The sequence below is a fragment of the Mastacembelus armatus genome, chromosome 24 (genome assembly GCF_900324485.2).
Source record: "Mastacembelus armatus chromosome 24, fMasArm1.2, whole genome shotgun sequence".
Taxonomy (NCBI): domain Eukaryota; kingdom Metazoa; phylum Chordata; class Actinopteri; order Synbranchiformes; family Mastacembelidae; genus Mastacembelus; species Mastacembelus armatus.
This window is the reverse complement of record NC_046656.1, coordinates 3,919,010-3,943,823: the sequence shown is the minus strand read 5'-3', so window position 1 is coordinate 3,943,823 and position 24,814 is coordinate 3,919,010. Positions and strand designations below refer to the sequence as shown.

At 40.2% G+C, this 24,814-nt stretch overlaps 1 protein-coding gene across 2 annotated transcripts in view; it reads left to right on the top strand.

The window, feature by feature from the left end:
• Positions 1-24,814, top strand: part of epha7 (eph receptor A7) — an 88,136-nt gene that overhangs the window by 48,883 nt on the left and 14,439 nt on the right. Inside the window, exons 6-10 of one of the 2 annotated variants that reach the window (XM_026318114.2) lie at positions 11,593-11,717; positions 13,139-13,307; positions 20,362-20,470; positions 21,793-21,848; positions 24,680-24,805. In XM_026318114.2, coding sequence (XP_026173899.1) covers positions 11,593-11,717; positions 13,139-13,307; positions 20,362-20,470; positions 21,793-21,848; positions 24,680-24,805 — 585 coding nt within the window. Of the gene's footprint in view, positions 1-11,592; positions 11,718-13,138; positions 13,308-20,361; positions 20,507-21,792; positions 21,849-24,679; positions 24,806-24,814 lie in introns of both variants that reach the window. The other variant, XM_026318113.2, reaches the window with a different exon arrangement.

Below are 24,814 nucleotides of genomic sequence, written 5' to 3'. Positions count from 1 at the left end.
CAGTTGTGCTCAGGTTGTTCAGTTAGGCTGATTATGTCAGGTCTTCACAGCTAGTGAAGCAAATTCACAGACAATTACACAGGCAATTCACTGACATTAACCACACAAGTTCAAATCTTTGGAGGCCTTTAAACCACTGTTCAAGGAAAGTTTATTTCTGTTATTTCAGTACTGTTGTAAATTGTCCATAAGTGATGGTCCTTTTTTATGAGATACCTCCAGGTAGCAGGTTCAGTCTATCAGCAGGTTTTACAATGTTATTTAGTTTAAACTCCTTGCAAGATGTGCCCTTTTGTGTGTTCACTTAATCTGGATATCAGACAGACTGTGACACCACAGCAGATCAGGTGCCCTTAAGAATACCTGGGTCAGTTGTCCACTTTAAACAGTTCTATCAAATAGAAATATTTTTGATGTTATGACCATTTCCCCAAGATTCAGGCTTACAAAGATTGTGGGATAACTACTTGAATTTGAAAGGTTTAAACAAAAACTTGACTGCAAGGCATGAGCTTGAACTGAGAGGATCAGTGGAACTGAAGAGGTTACCTCTTGCCAGTAGCTGTGCTGTTGTGTTTTTTTTTTCCTCATTAAGTTTAACTTTTGACATGAGGGGGATCCCCATAGAATAAGGTGTGTTTGCATTGTGCGCATGGCAGATTTTTTTCTGACTTCTTGCAAAATGAAATCAACACGCTAACCCAGTATTAAAAATTGTTACCATATATATGGAACGTGTGATTCTAACATCATCTGACAGGGTGCTAACTGACAGATTCAGGATTTTGAGCACCGTGAATCTGCACTGATGTAGCACTTTTCACAGCTGGTCACAGCAGTATGATCAGGGTTGTAATTAGCGGCTTGAATTGGACTATTAACTGTATGATGTCTTAGAGAGGTGCAGTCCTGGTCTAGATCTGTTGGCAATCAGCAGTGTTAGACTAGACTGCGCCGTACACAATTACAGAGGCGGCTGAAGGGGTCCTGGATGTGATTTCCCTGAGATGGAGCCTGTCCAAGCCTGTGATTAAAGAGCATATGAGCACTGATTAATATGATGATCTTCCTGATGACAGTAGTATTTCTATAATAAATGGATGTTTATGATGCCAGCCCTCAGCGATCATATGTCCCACCATTCTGCAAAATGGTGGCAGTAGGTTTAATGTGAAATTTTAATATTTCTCATCTCGAATGCCAAGCATTAGATTTATTCACGGACGATGAGAGAGGAGCAGCTGCCTCTGTGTGACTCTACAGATAAGTGTGACTATGGGGGTTGAAACCTCAAAATAATAGCAGTGCCCCAGGATTCTGACCTGGTGTGCTCCATCAGTCCATAGCACAGTGCATTTTGTGAATTATCTCACTTATCAATCCCTGTGGAGCTCAGATGTCCAGTCGGGATTTCAGATTGGAGCACGCGGCCCTCGGGCTGTGCTTTGACATTTAAGGGAAGCAAAGAGGTGGAAGGCCATTTGGCTGCTTAGGAGCTCCTGTAAATATCTGTGGTTACTGTGCTATGCTCTCACCGTAATTCGCTCAGTGCTTTTTCACTCCACAGTCTTTGTTTTATTAAGATAAATGATAACACTATTGTGTATGCAGACACATATCACTGCTTAGCCTGGTCATGTATTTAAGAAGACATGACTTGCAGCTGCTTGTAGCAAAAAGGTCAGTGAGGCGGCACATAAGCAAAGCCAAGTGTATGCATTATATAAAGTATATAATGTTCTTCCATTTCTCATCTGGACTATGTTGTTTGTTTGTTTCGCAGCGTATTCCTAAGATAGCATCATTATAACACAGCTCACCAGCAAAAGGGATTTGGACAAGCATTTTTATGACTTCATCAGACTGTCTAAGCTATGAATTCTGCAGATTTCAGGAAATTACGCAATTATGAACAAGGATATCAGGCTCTACATCACGCAGGCAGGCACTTCTTCAGAGCTACTCTGTTCAAGTGATGTCAAAAGAGAACTGGGTGGTGAACAAAACCAAGGTTTATGCACAAACTCACAGAGCTTTTCTTCTGTTTCTGACCCTATCATTTATTTGCAGCAACCTCGTTGGAACAAGTCTGCATGTCAGAGCATTTAGCTCTAACCCTCCATGCCACCTCACATCGCATTACACCCTGCACACACATGCTCGCCTGCTGTGTATAGTCACCATAATTATGATTGCCAGAGTAAGTCAACAAATGTTCTTATTTGGCAGCCTGGGATGTTTATTACAAACAAGTGTGCCCTGTGTGAACAGTTGAGGATTTTAAATCAAGAGCCTCAGTTTTATGTCTGTGGTAAACTCATGGTTTTGGCACAAGCAAGCTGCAGCACACATTTAGTTTATGTACCATGTCATTGTTCTTAGAGCCACATTGCTGTTCCCCATCTGTCCAGTTTATAATTATGACCTCCTACAACCTTACCTGGCTTCTGCACAACAGAGGAGGAAATTACATTTCATACCTGGCATTATTAAAGACATCTCAAGTGATTGCTTGTCAGCATGTTTTTGATATTACACTAGTGCGTGTATTGTGTTATCTGTGGATGAACAGTGAGAAGAGGAAGCGCACATTTGGAACTGGGAATGTGGTCACATGTGTCCCTGAGCACTTAAAAATCTGGCTTGAGTCTTCGAACATCTATGAGCTCAGCCACATTATCCTAACAAGACAAAATGGGTGGAGTCTGGCTTTCTCTGCAGGATAATAATAAGCTCTTTTGCATTTTATAATTTTCTCTTCACTTTTTTCACTGGAAACATATTTTCAGTAGATGTCCCATCCAGGTATATAAAGCTGTTGCAATCTATGCTACAAATTATTCAGAACTGCTTTATCCCAACACTGGATTTACAGATTCTTCTGTACAATGCAAAACTTTGTCTAGATTGGCATTGCCCTTCCCCCATGGTTAATGTTTTCAGTTTATCAACTGAAGTGCAAGAACATTTTGTCACATATAATTTTAATGCAATATAGAAGCAATGTGATACCAGAGAGCACTGATACTATATTGTACAATTTCCCATTGAGTGTAATTCTTTACAAAACAGCTGAATATCACTGATATGCTGTTAGCAAACTATCAATATCAGCATCAAATATCTATTATTGCTTGGGGTCTGATTCTGATATAAACTTATATTCACAACAATAGATGCATGTTCTCATCTGGTGAAAATTGTTAGATTTTTCAGAAAAATCTGTAAAAGCCAAAAACCGTCAGCCAAATAGCTTGTCAGTATTAGTGCCTTTTATGTAGATCTGTCGATTTGTGAAAAGATCACCCCAAGATACATTTTAGTGCCCAGCACAAATCATTTCACCATTACTGTTGATCATGTAGATTTAGGCCATAGTACAATAGATTTGAGATGACTCTATTTTTGCCCTGCATGAGGGAAAATAAATATGGCTATTGCAGACCCAATTCTAGCTGACTTGGAGAAATCAGGGAGTGTGCTAAGAGCTGCTGATGATAGGCTGCCAGCCCTGCTCCCTAATTTGGACACTGACATGGGAAAGCTGAGTGCTTCTTCAATAAGCGGGGTCCCTGCTGGCTCAACAATTATGTAACGAAGCTGACCAATGATTTTTGCATCTGTTACACTACTGAATGGCATTTTGATATTACACTAGTGCATGCAGTGTGGAACACTGCTGCAGGTTAAAATGAACTCCCTGTCAGGAGGCATTTGAGGGCCAATCATGCACAGTGTGCCTTGTGTGTGTATGTCAGTGTAGCATGAATGCAATTTCCCTCACTGACCTTCCAATGTGCTTCTGATTCCTGGCTTCAGAGTTGCACACAGGGCTATACTTAGGCTGTTAGGTGAGTGTGTGCGTGTGTGCGTATGTGTGATGCACTCAGCAAATCACACACCAAAAAAACATTTACTCACCTGAGCACAGGGACAATTCAAGTAGGGATTCTATTAACTGAGGAAATTCTTATTGACATCTAATGTACTTTTTTTATAGCCAAATATATCAAACCATCATTTGATCAGCACACCTCAGCATTGACGGTTACATAGAAAAGAAAAGGCTCTGAGGCAAACACAATTAGATTTGCTACCTAACTGTTGATCCTGAGAATTTATATGACTATATCATAGTGAGGTCCTTAAACTGGAAAATAATGAGGGTGAATTTGATGGCTGTGTTGAGCTGTCAGCAGTGAAAGCATAAGATATATATTAACAATCATCTCATCACCTCTGGAGCTGTCAGCCCTATAGAACATAAAATGTCCAGACTAGGTCTTCTTCAAATCAGGTCTAGCTAATTGCTTTCAAACAGAGCTGCCTTTCACCTCCCTGCATGGTCACTAAAGGTGTCCCCATTATTATGCAGCAAGCACTCTGTCCTCTGCCAGGTTCTTTAAAACACTGTTTTCAAACACACTAGGTTCAAGGATATTTCATGCACCTCCACCTGAAGTGTTTGCTGTGAATAGGAATCATCGTGCTATCAGAGTATTCCAGGAATAATAATACTACCCTTTGATAGGAGGATATGCTGTGGCTTTAGCTATGTATGGGCAAATTGAGAACTTGTAAAGGAATTATATTGAGCAGATTGGATAATATAGATTTTAAAAGGGTTTAGATTTGGTTTCAAAAGTGAGGGGACACAATTCGGTTTATCAGATTTTTCTGGAAAAAGTTAGGTGCTGCTGATAGAAAGGGTTTGATAAGAATGTGATTTGTGGATGAGGAAAACATTTAAATAATAAAAGAGACTAAAACCAATCATTATATAATTTGTCACTATGTGCAACACCTATAGCATTGTCATTTGATGGTAAACATATTGTTATGTCTGTGGATGAGTCATTGAACTTTATCAAAATAATGCACTGTTGGATGCTGTCCACATGCAACTTAAAGCTACGATCCCCTCAAAAATTGTAAAGTGACTGTACTAGTCCTCCCTGTTTGCGTCTAAGCGGAAGTGACATGGCAGCGAGTGGCAGTGGCTAGTGAAACGCAGTGGGTCAATGCCATTGGTGTGGCTGTAGGCCAGGAGCAAAAAACTTGGCACACTTTTGACAGTTCCTCTGACATTCATCAGAGCCTGAGTCTATTAACGCCTCCCATCCTTTACTCTGTGACTCACTAAACATATTCTGTTGCCCACTGAGTGGATGAATGGCCTTCAGAGCTAAGCTAGTTTCAGTCTGACAGGTGGAGGGTAACCAGGGGGCAAATAACATCCATCCACACATATTCTTGTGGATCACACAAGCAAGTAAACAGCCACACACCCACACAAACATACATGACCATTCCAATTGTAAAAACCAGCTGGGGTCATGTGAAATTTGGTGGAATGATCATACTGTCTTAAAATGCAAACTGAATCCTCGATGCAGGCAGAGAGAAACAGTCACAAGATTACATTTAAAGCAGGCCACTAAAACAGAGTGGGGTAAGGGTGTGAAGGTCAGAGGAGGGATGGATTCTTCAGCTTGCCTTTCAGTCTAGTAACTGAGTAATTCTCAACTCAGGAACTGGACACTTTTTCGAGTGAAGACTTTATTTTCAGCTGAAGTGGTTTTCATTTAACGATGAGCAAAACATAACCACACTGCCTAGCCTTGGATTTTCCACCAATTTTGCACATCAAAGTCAGTTCACTAGTCTTCTGAGGCTCTACACTCTTGAGCTGTTAGGAGCTTGTCAAGTATCTCAAGGCATCTGAAAGGCAGGATCTGGTCTATTTGCTTGTGGTTTTGAAACAAAAGACTCTACAGAGAGGGATGTGTAGGATTTAGCTACAAGATTTGGCTCCACTGACCAGTAGATCCTGACACAGGGTCTAACCAAAGACACTACCATGATATATCATGACAACTGTAGGATCCTGCATGTTTGCAGTTTGCACCGTATTAGGGAATAATTAAATTTTTACCATTCTTTTGCTAATCTTGGTCGCATGTGCCTCCCAGCTTTATGGAGGTCTTCTAAATAGAGTGCACCTTTAACTTTATGTCTCAGAAAGTCCAAAAGGACAAATGTGTGTTCACAACAAATAATTTTTGGGTGTGATGTTGAGACACTTCTACAATAGGCATTTCTCCAGAGCAGCCATAGCCATAGATCAACAGTCCCTTTCTGCTCTGTCATGGGAGTCACAACATCGAGTATTAAGTAGATGAGGTATTCTTGATTAAGTCATCCCTCGTTAGTGTCAACCCAGCCCAGGAACAAATTGTCACTAGTCTGTTTTGACAGACTTCTAGAGATGATATTTTAAAAAAGACCCTAATCTAATAACCAGACTTCCCTGAACTGTAACTATTCAGCTAGGCGGCGATGAAAGAGGAAACTCATTAGACCTATACAATATGTCAAATGTATCAATAGCTGTCAGTGTGTGAAATACTTAATATGATGGAGAGGACAGCCAACTGGCATAGCAGGATTTTAAGTATGTTAACATAGATTCTTAGAGACACAAGCTGGAGATGGATAAAAAACATTTATTAATATGTCAACTTTCTCTTTTATTCAAATTCTATATAGTTAAATTCTGAAAAACATGTCTGCACTCTTTCCTTTTAGTTTGCTTTTTTGCCATTATTGGGTCAAAGGATTTTTTGGATTATTTTCTTAAGAAGACAGACATTTTCTGTTCAAATTAAAATCCTGGTAAAAACCTATAAAACACGGTTAAATACCACCAGTGCTGTGCACCTCAAAAATAGATGGTGCCATTATGGTGCATTAAGATACATGGGCACATCTTACAGCAGTAATTAATACATGAGTTTATAGCATTGGTATGGTCCATGAGGTGAGCAGAGAGGCAGAGAAAGATGCTTATGTAATGAGCTATCTCCGCTCTGCTTTCTGCCTCTGTGCCAAATCAGCCAGCTGAATGAAAGAAGAGGATATTAAAAATCCACTGTCTAATGTATTCATAAGATATTCAAATGCAGAGCACGATGACAACTGGCTTCTGGATCAGTTAGCTTTACAGGAGAATGTGTTTGGGGTCACTAACACATTTCATAATACTGCAAAACGAATGCACAAATGTCTTCTCTCAGAGTCTTTAGACTACAATTCAGTTGTCTGCTATGATAAGCCACCACATAGGTATGTTAAAAGGCTGAGTGTGGCCGACTGGTTCCGGTCTCTATGTTATCAACTCAGTCATTAATGGCCACCACACCATGCTGCCTGACTGCTCTACAGAGGGGAGGCAGAAAAAGTCTGAGGAGCAGGGGTTTCTTAGAAGTACTCAGCTCTGGTCTTCATTTTCAGCCCAGAGAAATGGACAATGACATCTTTTCCACTCTGAAAATCACCTTCCTGTATTGATCACCTTTTAACCTGTTGAACGCAGCGTCTGCTGATACAGATTATTATTTTCATAATCTCTGTGGAAACACTCTCTGCCTCACGTAAGGGGGTGGTGTTGGACTGAGCTGAGTCATTGCTGCTACAGCTGCAGGCCAAAGGAGGGTAAATGTAGCAGGTCTGGTGCCTGAGACTGTGTCAGGAGAAGAAGCTGTGTGGGAAAGTAGCTCACCATGCTGCTCACTGCCTGTGTCGCTCAGGCGATGTCACTGCTCTCACTTACACCATGACTAAACAGTCCTCAATTCTCTGCAACTGCCATCTTTTTTTTCATTTAGTAATGGGTTGATGAAACTCTTATCTATGTGATGTATGAGGGCCACAGGCTGGACCCATTTGATGAGCATTGTAGTTATGTAACATTACATTGCACTGTAACCTCTGTGGGTACTCCATGTTGTATGACGTTTCTACCTTGTATTTGAGAATGTAAAGGGCCAAAGATGGAAAAAGTAATACCCAAAAAGTGGCTTCACTCATGCTCAAGACTAAAAGTCAGGATATGTCAAATAGATATCAGATCTGTGTCTGGGATTAGTAGTTTGAGGCATTTGCAATGGAAATTGTAATATGCAGCACTGTTAAAGCTTACCCAATAACAGACTGAAATTGAAAAAAAATTATCTCAAATGTATCTGGGCATTCAAAAGGCACACAGTTTAAGACACCTGCTGCTTGTTTTATCCAAACACACTACTCAGACTACACAGGACTAAAACCCTGGCTTCCTCTGCCTCTGCTGCATTAGTTTTGACTATTTTATTTCTTATGTCTCTTGTAAATCCCCAAATTTCATGGATGTTTTGTAATAAATTGCTGTAACTTCAGAGTCGTGTACTGTACTTGTCAAGGAGACTATTTTGTGTCAGTGATAAGTAATCATCCATTTTATATTAATATATGTCACTGAATATTTTTGAATATTTAAGGCCAAGTTTTAAGATTAAAAATAGGTCTGCTGCTTTGCAACAGGCACAGGTCTACAATATGATTTGTCTATGGTAGGAAACAATACAGAAAAAAACAAACAGCTGGGTTTAGGTGGTGTTATCAGCATTTGGATGAAGAGACATTTCACCCAAATGCTTTTGTTTTTCCTATTTCTTTCTTAAAACAAAATGGGGATGCTTGCCTTTCTTATTGATTCATTAAATAAAAAAAGTAAGAAGAATAGAGCACGTCACGCAGACAACAAAAGATAACACTCTTGTCCTTCAGGAGATTTATTTTTAATGCAGCATGTTGTATAGCTTAGCTTTTAGCCACAGTCTCTTCCTGTGTCCAAACATTAAGGACAATAATAGAATACTACCAATAGATAATAGAATACTACCTTTTATTGTAAATAAAGACAAAGTGAATGTAATCACTATTTGGCAATTATATGCTATAAAAGATAAAACATATTCTTAGTCAGGGTCTTAAACATCGAAACAACCAACATGACCACTGGGCTGATATGAAACAACTATAGCCTAACAATTTAACATTAACTTTAGCCCAAGTCCAAGAGTTTGTAAAAGTGTAAATAGTCTGTCGTGGACTATTGTCTCCCTATGCACTCTCTCTGCTGGGTATAAAATGACATCTGCTGAGATGAAAGCAACTGTACCTCACATTTGCTTTCATCTCAGCTGTCGTTTTAAAGCAGTAAATACAGACAAGAAGCATCATTCAGTGCCCATAAACCCAAACCAGAATTAGAAACAGGAAGGGAAAGGTCCATATTTCAAGGACACCATCTGAATGGGGGCAGAGAAAGCAGCCAAATTGGATGAAGTTAAGCTGCACTAACTGCTTGTTGTCACTAGGGAGTGAAAACGCAATCATCCCTTTGACCGGCTGACTCTGCTGAGAAAGGGTACATTGTTCCTGTGTTTTGGATGGATTATGAGGGGACATGTCACAACAGCAGGTTTTTGACAAGGTCTAGGGTGTCTGCTGTCGTGTGTGCTACTGTCAGGAATGCTGATGAGGCCTAATGAGATTTTAATCCAGTCAGAGTCATTAGTGGAAGGTCATCTTAAAACAATCTGGGGTCAGCCTGCATTAGGTCTGCAGAGGTCCACTCCCACTGGGTCACTAAACATGCCACATACACTTCAGCTTGTCTATGGAAATGGCTTTTGTCTTCCTTATTATTCAGTGTTCCAAAATATAGGGTATCTTTGTCACTTGTGACCACGATTAGCAGATTTTGGAACTTAATACAATGCCAGATGCTATGCTAGTGGACACCTCGTAGCTTCTTGTTCAGCTCTATCTTTTGTAAACTGCTCATTTTTTTCTTCTTTGGTGTTAATTCTTCTTTCTTAAGATTTCCTTTAATTTGATAGCAATTTGCTAATCAGTAAAACATCCAGGAGACAAAGCATCCATGTTGTCTGACAAGTGGCTTTTACCTTGGAGTTCAAGTTGTCCCAAGGCTGAGTTTTCAGACTTACAATGTGTTAATTAATAAGTTTTACCCCAAGAGAAGCAGATTTTGATGTAGTTGGGCTTTTTAGAGTGCAGATTTGCAATAAGCATATTTTTGAAAGCATCATCTCCTTGGGGTGAGGTTTGGTAATCCAAAAAGCTTGCCCTCTTTCTTTCTCACTGGAGTCTTTAAGAAAAGCGCTGTAAAAATGATGGTGATTATAATTAAGATGATTATGATAATGATGTAAAGGTAATGGAAGTTATACTCAACACAGCGAGCACAGCTACTGAACCAGTACCAGTGCTCCATGTCAACAAATTGTAAGTCATAAAGCCTCATTTTATAAGAGTGAAAAAGTCTCCAAGTGAATTTTGAATAGTTTAACCTGTTAGTAAAAAAAAATCATCTTCAGAAATTTCCTGGAAATGAGAATTCACACCTTAAGGCAATAAAATCAGGCAGTTTATTGCACAGCAAAATGGAATTCTGCAAAACAAAATATTAAATTAAAAAGAGGTTGAAACTGCAGAAGCTACATCTTACATCTTTTCTTGTTTCAATAAAATTCAGTATAAAGCAGCACTAATCGATATGTATTATGAGCTGTTGTCATTGTAAAAGTGTACACTATTTTCCTAGCACAACACCAGACACAGTTAGATACAAGCTTTTGAATATAGTGGAGTATTTAGCAGCTAAGGAGACAGATATTTACGTTAGGAGTTGGTCAGATCCTTCATGAAAACATGAGATCAAAATATTTGATTTATATGAAACAGGTAGACAGAAAGACAGCTCTAAGGAATGCTAATATCTGCTGATGTGTAAATAGACAATTTTGTAAACAAATTAATTGTATCAATTTTATAAAGTGATAATATTTCAGTTTTGTGTTTACAGCTTTTTCTCTGGCCCCAGAGTCAGAAATCAGTAGATGTCAAAAGAAGACCATTTAGCCTCAGATTCAATTAAATTCAGATTTTGTATAGCTGTCTTATTTGATTCACATGTACCAATAATTGTACATTTAAAAATAGTAATTACAAAAGGAGTTGCAGTAAGTGTAACATGAGCTGCTGAAGTAGTAATGAAATCAGAAGTGCAGCAGCAGTAGTTTGGTGTGATAGTAGTGATAATAGTGACAGCACCAGTGGCAGTGCCAGTTGTTGCAGCAGGCGCATTAAGGATAGGAACAGTAAATGTTAAGGCTGTAGGCCTATGCTGAGAAATTACATGGCTCCAATGTAGACTAAGCTCCATGCATAAAAGGTTGTTATGTTCAGCACCATCAATTACCTTTAGCTACTGGTTACTAAAAGATTAGTGTGTGTGCTATTTAGTAAATCTGAATCCAGACAGCCAGATACTTAAAATGAGTCATGAGTCAAGAGTCAGAAATAATTGGTGTGCATAAGACTGGTGTCAGAAGGTTACAGGTACAGCCCTCTCCCTCCAGGAGGCTTTATGAATAGCTCTGTCATCAGGGAGAGTAAGTGACTGCTTGTTCTGCTGGAAATGTTGAAATTAATTGAACTGAATTGTTATTCATAATCGACATGTTACAGTTTTCCACTAGCTGGGGTAACGCCATCTTCCACTGTTTGCACTATAATTGAAATTTCAATCATTAGCTGTAAACATTTTGAAGCATCCACGTGAATATTCATCAGTTGGTGAGGGCCTCTGAGTGTTGGTGGAGGGCTCAGTGCAGCTGATTTGCAGCTGACTGAATGCATGTGCCTGCCCTCTGCTTATTCATTAACATGCTCTTTTCTAAACAGCTCCATCCCAGGTCAGTGAGGTCATCAAGGAGAAAGTGCAGCAGCGCAGCATCCAGCTCTCCTGGCAGGAGCCCCAGCAACCCAATGGCGTCATCACGGAATACGAAATCAAATACTATGAAAAAGTGAGTTTTGCAGTAGATGTTTCTCTCTTCCTCAAAACCTCTGCCCATCACCATCTCTCACTTCATGTTCACTTTTGCCAACTCTTCATTTTGTATTCCATGTCCATGCTGCTGAGTGGAATTCACAAGATTCTGCAAGTGCCTTCTTTGTCTCATAATTGCAATAATGAATGAGATGCTCATAAGATTTTAATCACACTGTAGTCCTTTACAGTCATCCCCTTGCACACATTAGCATCCGTGGCTGCTGCACTGCCAGAATTAGTAATTGGTTACTGTTATCGCCTTTCCCTTTCCACATACATTGTACTGCTGCTTCCCTGTGTTTCAAGTCTGAACACATCAGCTTTTTACAGCGAGGTTTAATGTAGCGAATTTAACCCAGCAAATCAAAGGCAGGGCAGCAGAGCTCTGATGCCAGTCTTGCTGGCCACAGCCTCTCACACACACTAAATCAGTCTCCTATGTCACGTACTGTGGCTGTGGTCTGCCCAGCTGTAAAAGTGGAAAATTGGAAACAACGACTACACCACTAACAGACCCTGGCATTCCATTTGGGATTTTGCAGAGAAAAAAAACATTTACAGATAAACAACAAAGTAGCCAATGCACGCAGTCTCTGCATTCAAATGGAATTCTTCATTGGAGAATATGTTTTCATATGTGCTTATGTTCTTTATGTGGTAACAAGACAGTATGTTTAGTTCAAACATGAAATGGTCTGCAATCCACAATCAGATCAACTTCTAAAAACATGAAAATGTTTTATTGTAACAATTTAATTTACTACATTCTCAAAGAAAACCTGGTATTAATTATTAATTAATTATTTTTAACAGAAATCAATGTTGTCTGTTAAACATGTTATGTCTGCTATAAGGTGATGGAATTATGCAATTGAAAAGCCAGTAGATGAAGGCTTTTAATGTGAAACATCTATGCAGGAAGTTTAAAGTTTTATTAATGGTAGTGTAAAAGTGATTACAAAGAAACACCAAAGTAGATGCTAGTATAGGGTACTTAGAACAGGGAACATTCATGATAAAGCCATGCTTCGTGTGAAAGCCTGTTTTAAATGAATTTAAATTAGTAAAGTCTTAATAAGATACAGTAAACACTACATTACAATTTGTGAAACACATGACTGAATAGTAAAGGTTTCATCTTAAATCACCCCCCTGTGTATCTGGTTGGATGAAATACTGTTAAATCACATTCATTTAATTTACAAAGTGCAGGTAATTACATCTTCTGAAATATATCTGCAGTGCTTAATATAAAGCAAAAGCATTCAGATAACAACATTTCAATAGCACTCAATTATTAACTGGCCTTTTATAAAGCAGTTAGATGTTCCCTTTGTTGCCTAATTGGTAAACAAAAATGTTTTGGAGTAAAAAGATTATTTATTCTCTGTATAGGATCAAAAGGACCGGATCTACTCGACAGTGAGGTCCAAGTCCACATCAGCCACTGTGAATAACCTGAAGCCTAGCACGGCCTATGTATTCCAGATCAGGGCCTTCACAGAGGCAGGATACGGCACCTATGGTCCCAGACTGGAGATAACTACCAAGGAAGAGGCCACGGGTAGGGGGCTACACATTGTCTACAGATCCATGAACAAAAGCATTTTCCATGATTACTGCTGCAGGTAACAGCATTATATGTTTTATGTATAATAAGGATGTACACAATCAATGTATACATTATTCAGACATGAACAGAAAATGTGCTCTCGGCAGATATCAGGTATCTGTAATATTCTGTTCAGTATGCATGGTTTATGCTCAGTACCTTTATCAGCATTCACCGGATTAGTTTGGCAGTGCAGAATAAAGCTGACTGATTTTCCACAAGTATTATTTTTACCTGATGATCCAGTATGAGTATCCAGTGTGATCTAACTGAAAGACTTGAAAGTAGATAAGACCACAAAGAGAGTAAGTTAGGGACTGTCTTGAAATAGCTTTTATAATGGCACTTTTAAAACTTCTGTCCATAACCCTCTGGCACCTTAAAATAAATAGCATTTTTTCTTTAGACCCACACTTTTCTATTTGCAACTATTACATCCATTTCCTCAATGCCTTTTAAAATTTGTTTTTTAACTTTAGACCTTCTTTTTATTCATTTGAATAAATATAAAGCTTCTGGTTTACAGCCATATTGTTTAGTGTATTTCATTAGTGTAGCCCTTTGCAAACTGCTCGCTGAAAAGAATCACTGAAGTGGGTTTGATTTACTTGGGGAAATGTTTTTGGTTAACAAGACACCACCAAAACATTTTTATGTCATTTTTGGTCCAGCCTTCTTTTTGATAGGTTTTGCATCATAATTAGTCTATTTCTCATTTTTCCAAACGTAGTCCTAAACTTACAAAAGGAAGTCATCATTAAGTGACACTAAGAAAGAGTTGATGAATTGGATCTATTAGTTAGCAGGTGGTAAAGTACGAGCTTTGTTAGCTACTATAACATTAAGCAACCACTGATGTATCATTGTGATAGTCTTTTTTACTGTATTCCAATCTTCCTTCAAGTTTGTAACCTGTCTAATCAACCTTTGAATGAGAAGCTCACAGAGAGCATTAGCATGTCTCCAAAGGCACCAAATCCCCAACAGAGTTACCATTTGACCACATCAGTATATCAGCGCAGTGTTTCGGATCACAGGCGGATGACTCCATATGAATGCATTACCTGTTAAATTTTTCTAGTTACTGTAGTGATGTAGCTCAGGGAAATAATTTGCTTTCAAGCAAAGCAAACAAAAAATGTCTTGAAAAATCATTAACTAGAAGGACAAGCTGATTTAAATCTAATCAGTTATGTTAGCTTTGCCGAGTGTCACAGTAAGTTATTGTAACTTTTCGCAAGGGATGTGTCTGTGAGCAGTTTGAGCTTTGGCTCATAATGTCTAGCATTATAAATACTGTAAACATGAAAACACATAAGATGAGGCCAGAGTTGCTGTCTTTTTACTCTTTCTGCCACCTTTTGGACTTTTTCAAATGTAGTCAAAACTTTCCACTAGGGTGGCTTTTTTAAATATTTTGGCAATGAATGGCATCTTTTTACTTAACCCTGGTTAAGCCCAGTCTGGACTGCCTTGGGAGGCAAGAAGGATTGGGCATGGTTAGTACTTGGATGAGGGATTTCCACAGAATACTAGGTATTGCAAGGGTTGGGTATCAGGCTAGTAACCTATGCCTGTCTGAAAACCTCACATTAATGCAGGACATTAGCAGCAGGTGGGCTGATTTGAAATCGATTCATTCATTCATGATCTATCTTAATCCTTATTAGGGTCACAGGGATCTGATGGAGCCTATCCCAGCTCTCTTTGGGTGAAAGGCAGGGGTACACCCTGGACAGGTCACCAGTCCATCACAGGGCCACATAGAGACAAACGACCTCACACACTCACACTCACTCCTATGGGCAATTTAGAGTCACCAATCGACCTGACATACATGTTTTTGGACTGTGGGAGGAAACCAGAGTACCTGGAGAAAACCCACACAAGCACAGGGAGAACATGCAAACTCCACACAGAAAGGTTCCTGATGGGTTTCAAACCAGGAACCTTCTTGCTGTGAGGCAACAATGCTAACCACTAAACCATCGTGTTGCTCCTGATTTGAAATAAGTAAATAACAGGGCATATGCTACAGGAAAATCTACATTCTGGGAAATATGCTCATTAGCTTTACCAGACCAAGGGGATAAAGTTTATATCAAATTGATATCAATGTGTTATAGGATATGGTTAGCACAGCATAAGACTCTGGGATACCGTGCCCATTCCCTGCACATAGCTGTGATTAATTACTGAGGCTTAGATGTAGTGAATACATTTTTTCCCACTGCTTTCAGTATTTAGGATGAGCTAAGCTAGCCGTGTGCTCACTCAGGGTCTTTGCTTAACATGCAAACATGCAAGTGATATTGATTTCAGAATAAGCCATTAGCTACTTTGTAAACATCCATCTTTCTTTAAGACTTAGTAAGTTATTTGCAGTTATAAAATAATTTTATTGACCAGCTGTGCAATTGTTATATTGTTATACAGTATATACAACACACACGCTCTCACACACACATACATACTGACTGTAAAACTGTGAATATGTTCAGCTTACTGAATGTAAAGTCCAATACAGTTTCAGCATAGAAATTTGAAATGTGCAATATAGTTTCATAATGCCTCAAATGTGAATGCGCAACGTAACAAAATTTCTTTGCACAATTTGGATACAATTGCTTACTCAGTGTTTATACCCTAATTATAGTATATTTTTTTATTTTATTTGTATTGTGTATATCCTGCTTAGCTTGGCTGTTTTTTGTTTCAGCTGTTATGCGTCAGCCTCCTCTCTGTAACAAAGGTACTGTATACCTTGCAGAAACAACTGTATAAACTTGTAGATATTAATAATTAATGAAGTTACGCCATTACGTGTGCGATATGTGCACTGCTGCCATGTGTCAGTTTACTGACACATGGCAGCAGTGTTCTGTAGCAGTTCTGTAGCAGCTGCTACAGAACTCTAGCAGCACTCCAGAATCGAACTTGAGCTGAAGTAGACTATAAAATAGTAATCTGGGAAAGTTGATTTAAAATAGACAGTGCAGTAGTACGCTGTTAAACTTGTAGTCTCCCCTGTCTGTGATCAGCTCTAAAGTGTTTTAATGGAGCCTAGTTGGCAATATTTTTGCTGATAAAATTAAAGACAACATATGGTTGTGACAACAGCTGTGTGGTATATCAAATTTGCAATTTCATTCTAGCAAACTACATACATACTATACGTAACTGGGCTACGTAATTGGTAACTTATGGCGTTGTGTTCCATGTTCAATAGATCATTTAGATACATGAGACCTGGTGTAACAGATTAAAAATATTTATCTACTACAGTTCCTGTATGTTTACACATCCACAAACAGGCTAATAGGTTTTGCGACATCTGGTGGCAGAAAGGAGAACTGCATGTTGAATTTCTTTAGCCTAGTGGAGGATTAAAATCACTGCATTCCTGACACAATGCCGCCATCAGGGCACCACAAACATACTGCAGTTAAACAAAAAAAAAAAAAAGTGACATTTTAAATTGCTACAAATGTAAATGTTATTGAATGCATAATAAATAACTTTTGGTCCAGGTATTCTGTGAACTAACACCTTCCAGGCTTTCATTCATTTCTCTTCTTTTAATCTGCCTAACCAAATGTACATCCTACCCACTTTACATCCTACATTTCTGCATTAATTACTCATACCACATGCAGAGTGTGTCCTGTCACAAGGTTAGAAGTTTGCAGTCCAGTCAAAGTGTCTTTGATTGGCACAGTCAACCTTCACATCTTCACCCTCAGTGAAGATTCAAGAAGGAAACCTGCAAGTGTATAATACGACAGTTGAGTGCTCTTAATTGTTACTGTCATTATCGTTGGCACCGCCGTCGGAGGTGGATGCCTGTCTCAGCAGTGTTAGTTTTACTCCTGCTTTCGTTACTTTCTGTAACGGAGGGCAATACCCATTGTTTACTCTAGTGACCAGCTGTTAGCGTTGGGAAAGCCTGTACTGCCACTGGGAGCCAGGCCTGAAATCTCAAAGGAGTTACGGAGGAGACGCTAGGAATGTGGAGCTGGAGTTAAGGTGAAGGCTAAGAGGAGTAGACATAAAGCTGCTGTTCCTGGGATTATTATGGGGAATTTACACTCTCTCACCAACAAGAGCTAGTGGCGCTGATCAACACCCAGAGGGAGTTCTGTGAGTGCAGTTTATTGAGTTTCACGGAGACGTGGCTGCACCCACACATCCCGGACAACAGTGTGGCAGCACCCGGCTTTGTGCGGGCGGACAGGGATGTGATTGACAGCGGTAAGAAGAAGGGGCGTGATTGTGCTGTATGTGAGTGAACGGTGGTGCAATCCCGGACATATCCGTGTCAAGGAATGTCTCTGTTGCCCAAACGTGGAACTACTAGCTGTCGGGCTACGTCCTTATTATTTGCTGAGGGAGTTTACATCCTCTATTGTGATGACTGTTTACATCCCCGCATCAGCTGTTGCCGAGGCTGCTGCAGACAGAGCACCCAAATGTTCTCATGATAATCAGCTCTAACTGATTTCATCCAATATGTGGACTGCCCAACTCATGACAATAAAACTCTGGACTTACTGTATGCACATTCACAGGATGCATACAGTGTCACTGCCCTTCCCCTCTTGGCAGATCAGACCACAACTTAGTCCTGCTCACACCAAGGTATGTCCCTCTTGTGCAGCGGCAGCTTGTGTCCATAAGGAGTTTGAGGAGATGGACGCAGGAGGCTGAGGAGACCTTGCAAGACTGCTTTGACTGGGAGGCACTCTGCCAGCCTCATGGGGGAGGATATCAACAGCATGACAGACTGCATCACAAAGTACATAAAATTCTGTGAGGACACCGTCATGCCCTCACGGACTGTTTGCTGTTTCCCCAAAAACAAGCCGTGGATCACCATTGACCTGAAGACTCTGCTCAACAACAAAAAGAGAGCCTTCAGGTCTTGAGACCAGGAAGAGCTGAGGAAGGTCTCTTGTCTGGTTCCTGTACCCAAGAAATCATCTCCATCTGGCCTCAGCGACTATCATCCAATTACCCTCACATCCCATGTGATGAAGGTGCTGGAGAGGTTGGTGTTGGCCCACCTTGGGCCGCAGGTGAGACCATCTCTTGACCCTCTACAGTTTGCCTATTGGCCGCGTCTGGGGGTGGATGATGCTGTCATCTATCTGTTGCAGTGAGCTTTGTCACACCTGGATGGTGGTGGTGGCACAGTGAGAATCATATTCTTTGATTTCTCCAGTGCCTTCAACACCATCCAGCTTATATTACTGGGAGAGAAGCTACAGCTGATGGGTGTTGGTGGATCACTGTCTCCTGGATCACTGATTACCTGACAGATAGGCCACAATTTGTATGGCTGGGTGGTGTCCTGTCTGATGTGGTGATGAGGCGGTGTAGGAGCCCCACAGGGCACTGTGCTTTCTCCCTTCCTGTTCACCTTATACACCTCAGACTTTCAGTACAACTCAGAGTCATGTAATTTACAGAAGTTTTCTGATGACTCTGCATTTGGGTGTATACGAGGTGAACGGGAGGAGGAGTACAGGGGACTGGTGGACAGATTTGTGGAGTGGGCTGGAGGGAATCACCTGCTGGTTAACCTGGACAAGACCAAAGAAATTGTGATTGACTTCAGGATGGAAGGGAACTGCTTCGAAGCCCCTCTGCATCCTAGGGAGGGACGTGGAGGTGTTGGAGGAGTACAAATACCTGGGAGTGACCATCAACAGCAGTCTGAACTGGAAGGCCAATAGCACAGCTATGTACAAGAAGGGCTGCAGCAGACTCTACATCCTGAGGAAGCTGAGGTTCTTCAACGTGTGCAGCAAGATCCTGGAAATCTTTTACCAGTCTGGCCAGTACTTTGTTCTCCTATGTGGTCTGCTGGGGTGGCAGCATTGCCGCCAGTGACTCTAACAGACTGAATAAGCTGATAAGGAAGGCTGGCGCTGTCCTTGGCTGCAGACAGGAGACTTTTGAGAGGCTGTGATGGAGCGGAGGACACTAAACAAACTTTTATCAATCATGGACAACCCTGACCACCCTCTCCAATCCTGTGCTGGACAGACAACGGAGCACCTTCTCCAAAAGGCTCAGACAGCTTTGTTGTCTTAAGGATCGCTACAGGAAATCCTTCCTGCCTCATGCTATAACTCTGTACAACACATCTTCTCTGTGTGTCAGATAACACCCTGGACTGACTGTCTGAACTGGCAATATTTCCACACAGGTTCTCTCTTTGAAATTTTTTGCACACTTATTGTATATTGTTTTTTGTGTATAATTTATATATTCCTCTATCTTTTTAAAAATAATTTCTTATATTGTTTTCTTTTCCTTGTGAGATTTATGTTTATGTTGAGTGCCTGTAATTTGCTGCTGCAACAGTGGAATTTCCCAGTTTGGAATGAATAAAGTACTTCTACCTATCTATCTATCTAATTCCTCCGAATACAGACAAGTGGTGACATACTAAAGCCTGACTAAGTAACAGATCAAATGTCAGCAGCTTTTTATCATCAATGCTTCTCAGATAGGTCACAAAAAAGTCTCTCCGTTCTCTTTCTGGGTATTTATATAGCACAGATCTACTTAATTTAAAATGCATGAATTTTCGCTCTTATAGACCACTTGCATTGACTTTATACAATGCTACGGTAAGCCATTCTTTGGAGCAATCAGCAGTTTGTCAACGCAAACAGTCTGAGCACTGTGAGAGCTCTGAATGGGAAACAATCCAACCTGAATGTGTCTTTGTTTGAGATGAAGGGCATTGCCATTGCCGTCTGGGACTATTAAGCCCACTTTCTGAAACAGTAGAGCTGTGTGTATAAGGATGGCTCAAAAATAGAAGCGTCCCTCCTCCACTGTCTCAGAGGGAAGGGGGGAGGAGGAGGTTATCAATCTCCATGCCGCTCATTGGGCTCAATTATATCCTGCAGATTGTAGACTTTGATGTGCTGTTCACTCTGAGCTTTTCTGTCTTTGTCCATGTCTGTCTGCTTCTGTGTGTCCGTCTCATCAGCTGCGATTGTCTCCAGCGAGCAGAATCCCGTCATCATCATTGCGGTGGTGGCTGTGGCGGGGACCATCATCCTGGTGTTCATGGTGTTCGGCTTCATCATTGGGAGAAGGTACGCTCTCGCGGGCCCCATTGACTCTCCGCTCCTGTGAGTCTGCGCTTGTCAATTAGCCTTTCTGTCACTCACAGGCCTCCACGTCTGTGGAATTGTCACCCGCACACACACACATGCACCCATCATTTTGTGGCATGCTGTGCTAATGGGTTGTGATGCATCACTCCCCCCAGCCCAGATATTTTTTTGTATGCAGACCCATTATAAGACAAATACAACAGAATGAGAAAGGTTTGGCTCTGCATTCCTGTGTGTGAGTTGCTGAGGGCAGGATGAAGTATGGTAATGTTTTTTTTCACAATAACCTTCCCACTATCATTTATACCATTCATCTGTATACTTCATACCCTATCTGTGTTTTTATCTGCATGAATGGCGTTTCATCAGCGCTTGCTTTTAATGGTGGGTTTATCAGTATTTGTTTCTTTTTGGCCTATTTTATATCAAAAAGTGCCTGTCTTCTTCTCTAAGTCTTAACTTAGTCTAAACAGAACATACACATATCATACACATCTGACACTCTAAGCAATTCTTATTTTACCTTCTAAGGTAAATCAGTGGAAAAGCAGGCAAAAAACAAGCAATTTCAAAATAATTGCATAATACAGTGATTTTCACTTTTATGCAATTTAACATTTTTAGTCTTTGTCTTTGATGACATTTTTGAGTAGCCTAATTTTTGTGAATAAAACAACTTATTGCATGAGTATAGAATGTCTCTCTCAACATTGAAAACAATAGTCTGACTAAATATCTTAACTAAAATTCCACTTGCTAGGTTTTCCACAGATAAAATGTATTAAAACTAACTAGAAGTGCAGCGCTAAGACAAGTAGTGATAGTTCCACATTCCTGTAAATAAAGCAGTGAAAACCAAGTAAAAAGAGATTGGGTTTCTATGAGTTAAAGTATACAGAAACCTGCGATACACATGCATTCTCTTTTATCTGCAGTAAGTGCATGTTCATCACTTGTGATTTATTTCACCTTCTCACATCACTGCTTTTTTCAGTTAGTACTCAAAGACCAACCTTGTGCAGCAAATCCACTGCTCAAGGGACCCTTCAGCAAATGGATACAAATTAATATTACAGGCTAAACAATCCTTTGCAGTGCATGTATTTGTTGAAATGTTACATGATTTGATACGTTACCAGACTAGGATGTTGTGTTCCCAGCTCCTGCTGCTCAGCTGGGTCTCCTAAGAGATTTGTCAGGCACGACATTAGTTGCCACATTACAATTCTTGTAATTTAGGGCATTTATTTCTCCCATACAGTCAGTTGATTCTGCTCCTCTTTTCCTCTCCCCCCGTGCAGGCACTGTGGGTACAGCAAAGCAGATCAGGAGGGAGATGAAGAGCTCTACTTCCAGTGTAAGAGGCTGCATGTGTCTGCACAAACACACGCATACACATGCACACACACGTGTATGTACATGCATATGCACACATGTTGTATGTAGAGACATCTCAATCACTGCATACTCAACAGAAAGGGTGCTTTAAAGCCCTAAATGTATGACTGTCCCACTTTATTTCATGTGAGTCAAAGCCAGGGACAGTCAAGATTCACGTCATCTGCTGATTGGCTTGACTCAATCTGCAGATATGAAGAAGTCAGGAAACTACAAACACATGAGTGTGACAGCTGTCAGGGAGGCAGCAACGGGTTGACCCATGAGGAGGAAGTGTTCTTTAAAAAAAATGTAAAAGCCATAGCTCAAAAGGTTTTAGCAAGTAGCAGGATTTCTGGTGTACACATGGTTTGCTCTGTGCCAGGTGCTGCTTCTAGGCACCTTCTATCAGTTAGATGTTTTTTTTTTTTTTTTTTTTTTAACACTGATCCACCACCCTAATAACGCCCCTGGAGACACAGCTGTAGACAGCTTCCCCAAGTGGAGCCATAATGATGTGCGCTGTAGGCAAACTGCTGATTTGGAAACAAAGGGTCAGGGATGTCACAAAACATACAGAATAAAGCAGAGGCAGTGCCAGGGAGCCCAAGTTGGCTACTACTAAGTATATGACAGATGCACCTCAGCAGCTCACAGGTCTCAACTCCTGAAGAAAGAAAATAGGAGAAAACACAAACAAGGCTGGTGTCAAGCTTAATGGAGGGATCTGCCATGCAATATCAAATGACAAGAGGCTGCCTGGGCGACAGAACTAGATAGCTCAGGAGTTCAACATGTAGACATAATTTGTCTGCCATGTAGCAGCGAGGAAGACCTGATAAGACATTTCTTATCAGATCCACTGGCATCTCAGATGGACGAAACAATTATGGGTCCAAGTGGAAGGAAATCTCAGCTGCCAGCATCCGCTGCACAATGCATTTGTTGTATTTTTGTTGTTAGGTTGTCCCACTTGCCTTTCCTCAAAACAAAGAATAAGTGTCTCTCAGCTGGTGAGCTTGGAGTTCAGTTGGGCTGTTTGGTCCAGTGTTTATCCCCTGTTAATATGACTGTACTCATTAAATTTTGATGTTGACAGGTTATATTGTTATCAGTGGAATTTAAAATGCATAGTGTAATAGGCCCCATAAGTGGCCTGTTCACTAGATAGATAGATAGATAGATAGATAGATAGATAGATAGATAGATAGATAGATAGATAGATAGATAGATAGATAGATAGATAGATACTTTATTCACCTCCCATTGGTGGAAATTCAGATTGTCCAGCAGCTCTTATAACTTTAACATAGAAATTTCAGTATAAAATATAATAAACAGATAAAGGCACCCAGTCAATAACATATAACTAACATGTCAACAATTACTATTAAACAGTCTAATGGCTGTGGGGACAAAGGATCTCCTCAACCTCTCAGTTCTGCAGCACAGTGAGATGAGTCTCCCACTGCAGCTGCTACTCTGTTTAGTCAGTATATCGTAGAGGGGGTGTTAATGGTGCACAATACTATAATTTGCTGTTTGGAGCGATGTTTAAAATGATAGCCCACTCCCCCATCTCTGGCCTTTATCCAACCTTGTTTGTTTTCCCTATTTCCTAAAATACTGCTTACATTCTCACCTTATTGATATTCATGAACTGGTTCAATATCAGTGTTATTTGAAACTGCATGGATTTAATTTTTTTTTTTACAAAATCTCAAATGTCTTCCCTGAGGCATCAATCTGTAACAAAAGAACTGCACCCAACAGTATCCCACTTCCCTGCAAAATATTATTTAGTTTCATTTATAGACTTATTTTATGGTAGATAATGCAGCGTTTGTATCTGTACTGAAAAGGCCTTATCCGCCATTGATGTTCAATTCTAGTGGCAATGTTGGAAACAACATAAAGATGAAATGATTTATTTTCTGAAATAAGTGTCAACAATCTCCACCAATCAGATATAAAGCGTGGTGAGGGTGAAAACTCCAGAGCGTTGTCAGGGGTTTTGTGAACTCTGAAACACTAACATTAATGCGTTAGGTTTCCAGTTCCTGCTGCTCAGCTGGGTCTCTTAAGAGATTTATCACGCAATGAATTAGTTGCCACATTAAAATTCTTGTAGTTTAGGATGTTTATTTCCTCTGCATAATCAGTTTATTCTGCAACTCTCTTCCTTTCTCCCCATACAGGCACCATGGGTACAAAACATTAACATATATGCTGAGTTAGAGTTGATAGAATGGCAACTTGCCAACAAGCCTTGACAAAACTGAACAAACTGGGTATTAATGAGAATTCAAGTCTTATATATGAAGATTTTCCATGTACAATCTTGTAAAGTAGAATTTAAATCTTGGTTAAAATTTTATTGTTATATTAGATATTCAGTTTACAATGTTCAAATTATTATAGTGCTTCCTTGTTTTCAGAAAACTGTCACACAAGTTTTTTTTATTTTTTTTTTAACAACTTGGGCCATAAGAAGAATGTTGATCAAACTGAAAGTGTGATAGGTGTATAAACCAAAATGGCTGACTCTTTTTCTTCAGTGAAGGAGTCTCAGCTGCAGGGAGGTGAAAGGTAACTGGCAGCATCGTAAAATGCACCATACACGGGTTATTCAAATCTTTGCTTCGTTTTTGTGATGACTTCTCCTGTGCAAAAACCCTTTTGACACCGGCCGCTTGCTGTTCAGCAGTTCCCTCTGAATCACTGGTCTTGGTAATCGTTTGCCTGTCAAGTGACTGCTGGTGCACGGTGTGCATATTTAATCATTACAGTAATCCTCTTACCTTTCTACAGTTAAATTTCCAGGCACCAAAACCTACATCGACCCTGAAACGTACGAGGACCCAAACAGGGCTGTCCATCAATTTGCCAAAGAGCTGGATGCCTCATGCATTAAAATTGAGCGGGTTATTGGAGCAGGTAAGCCTA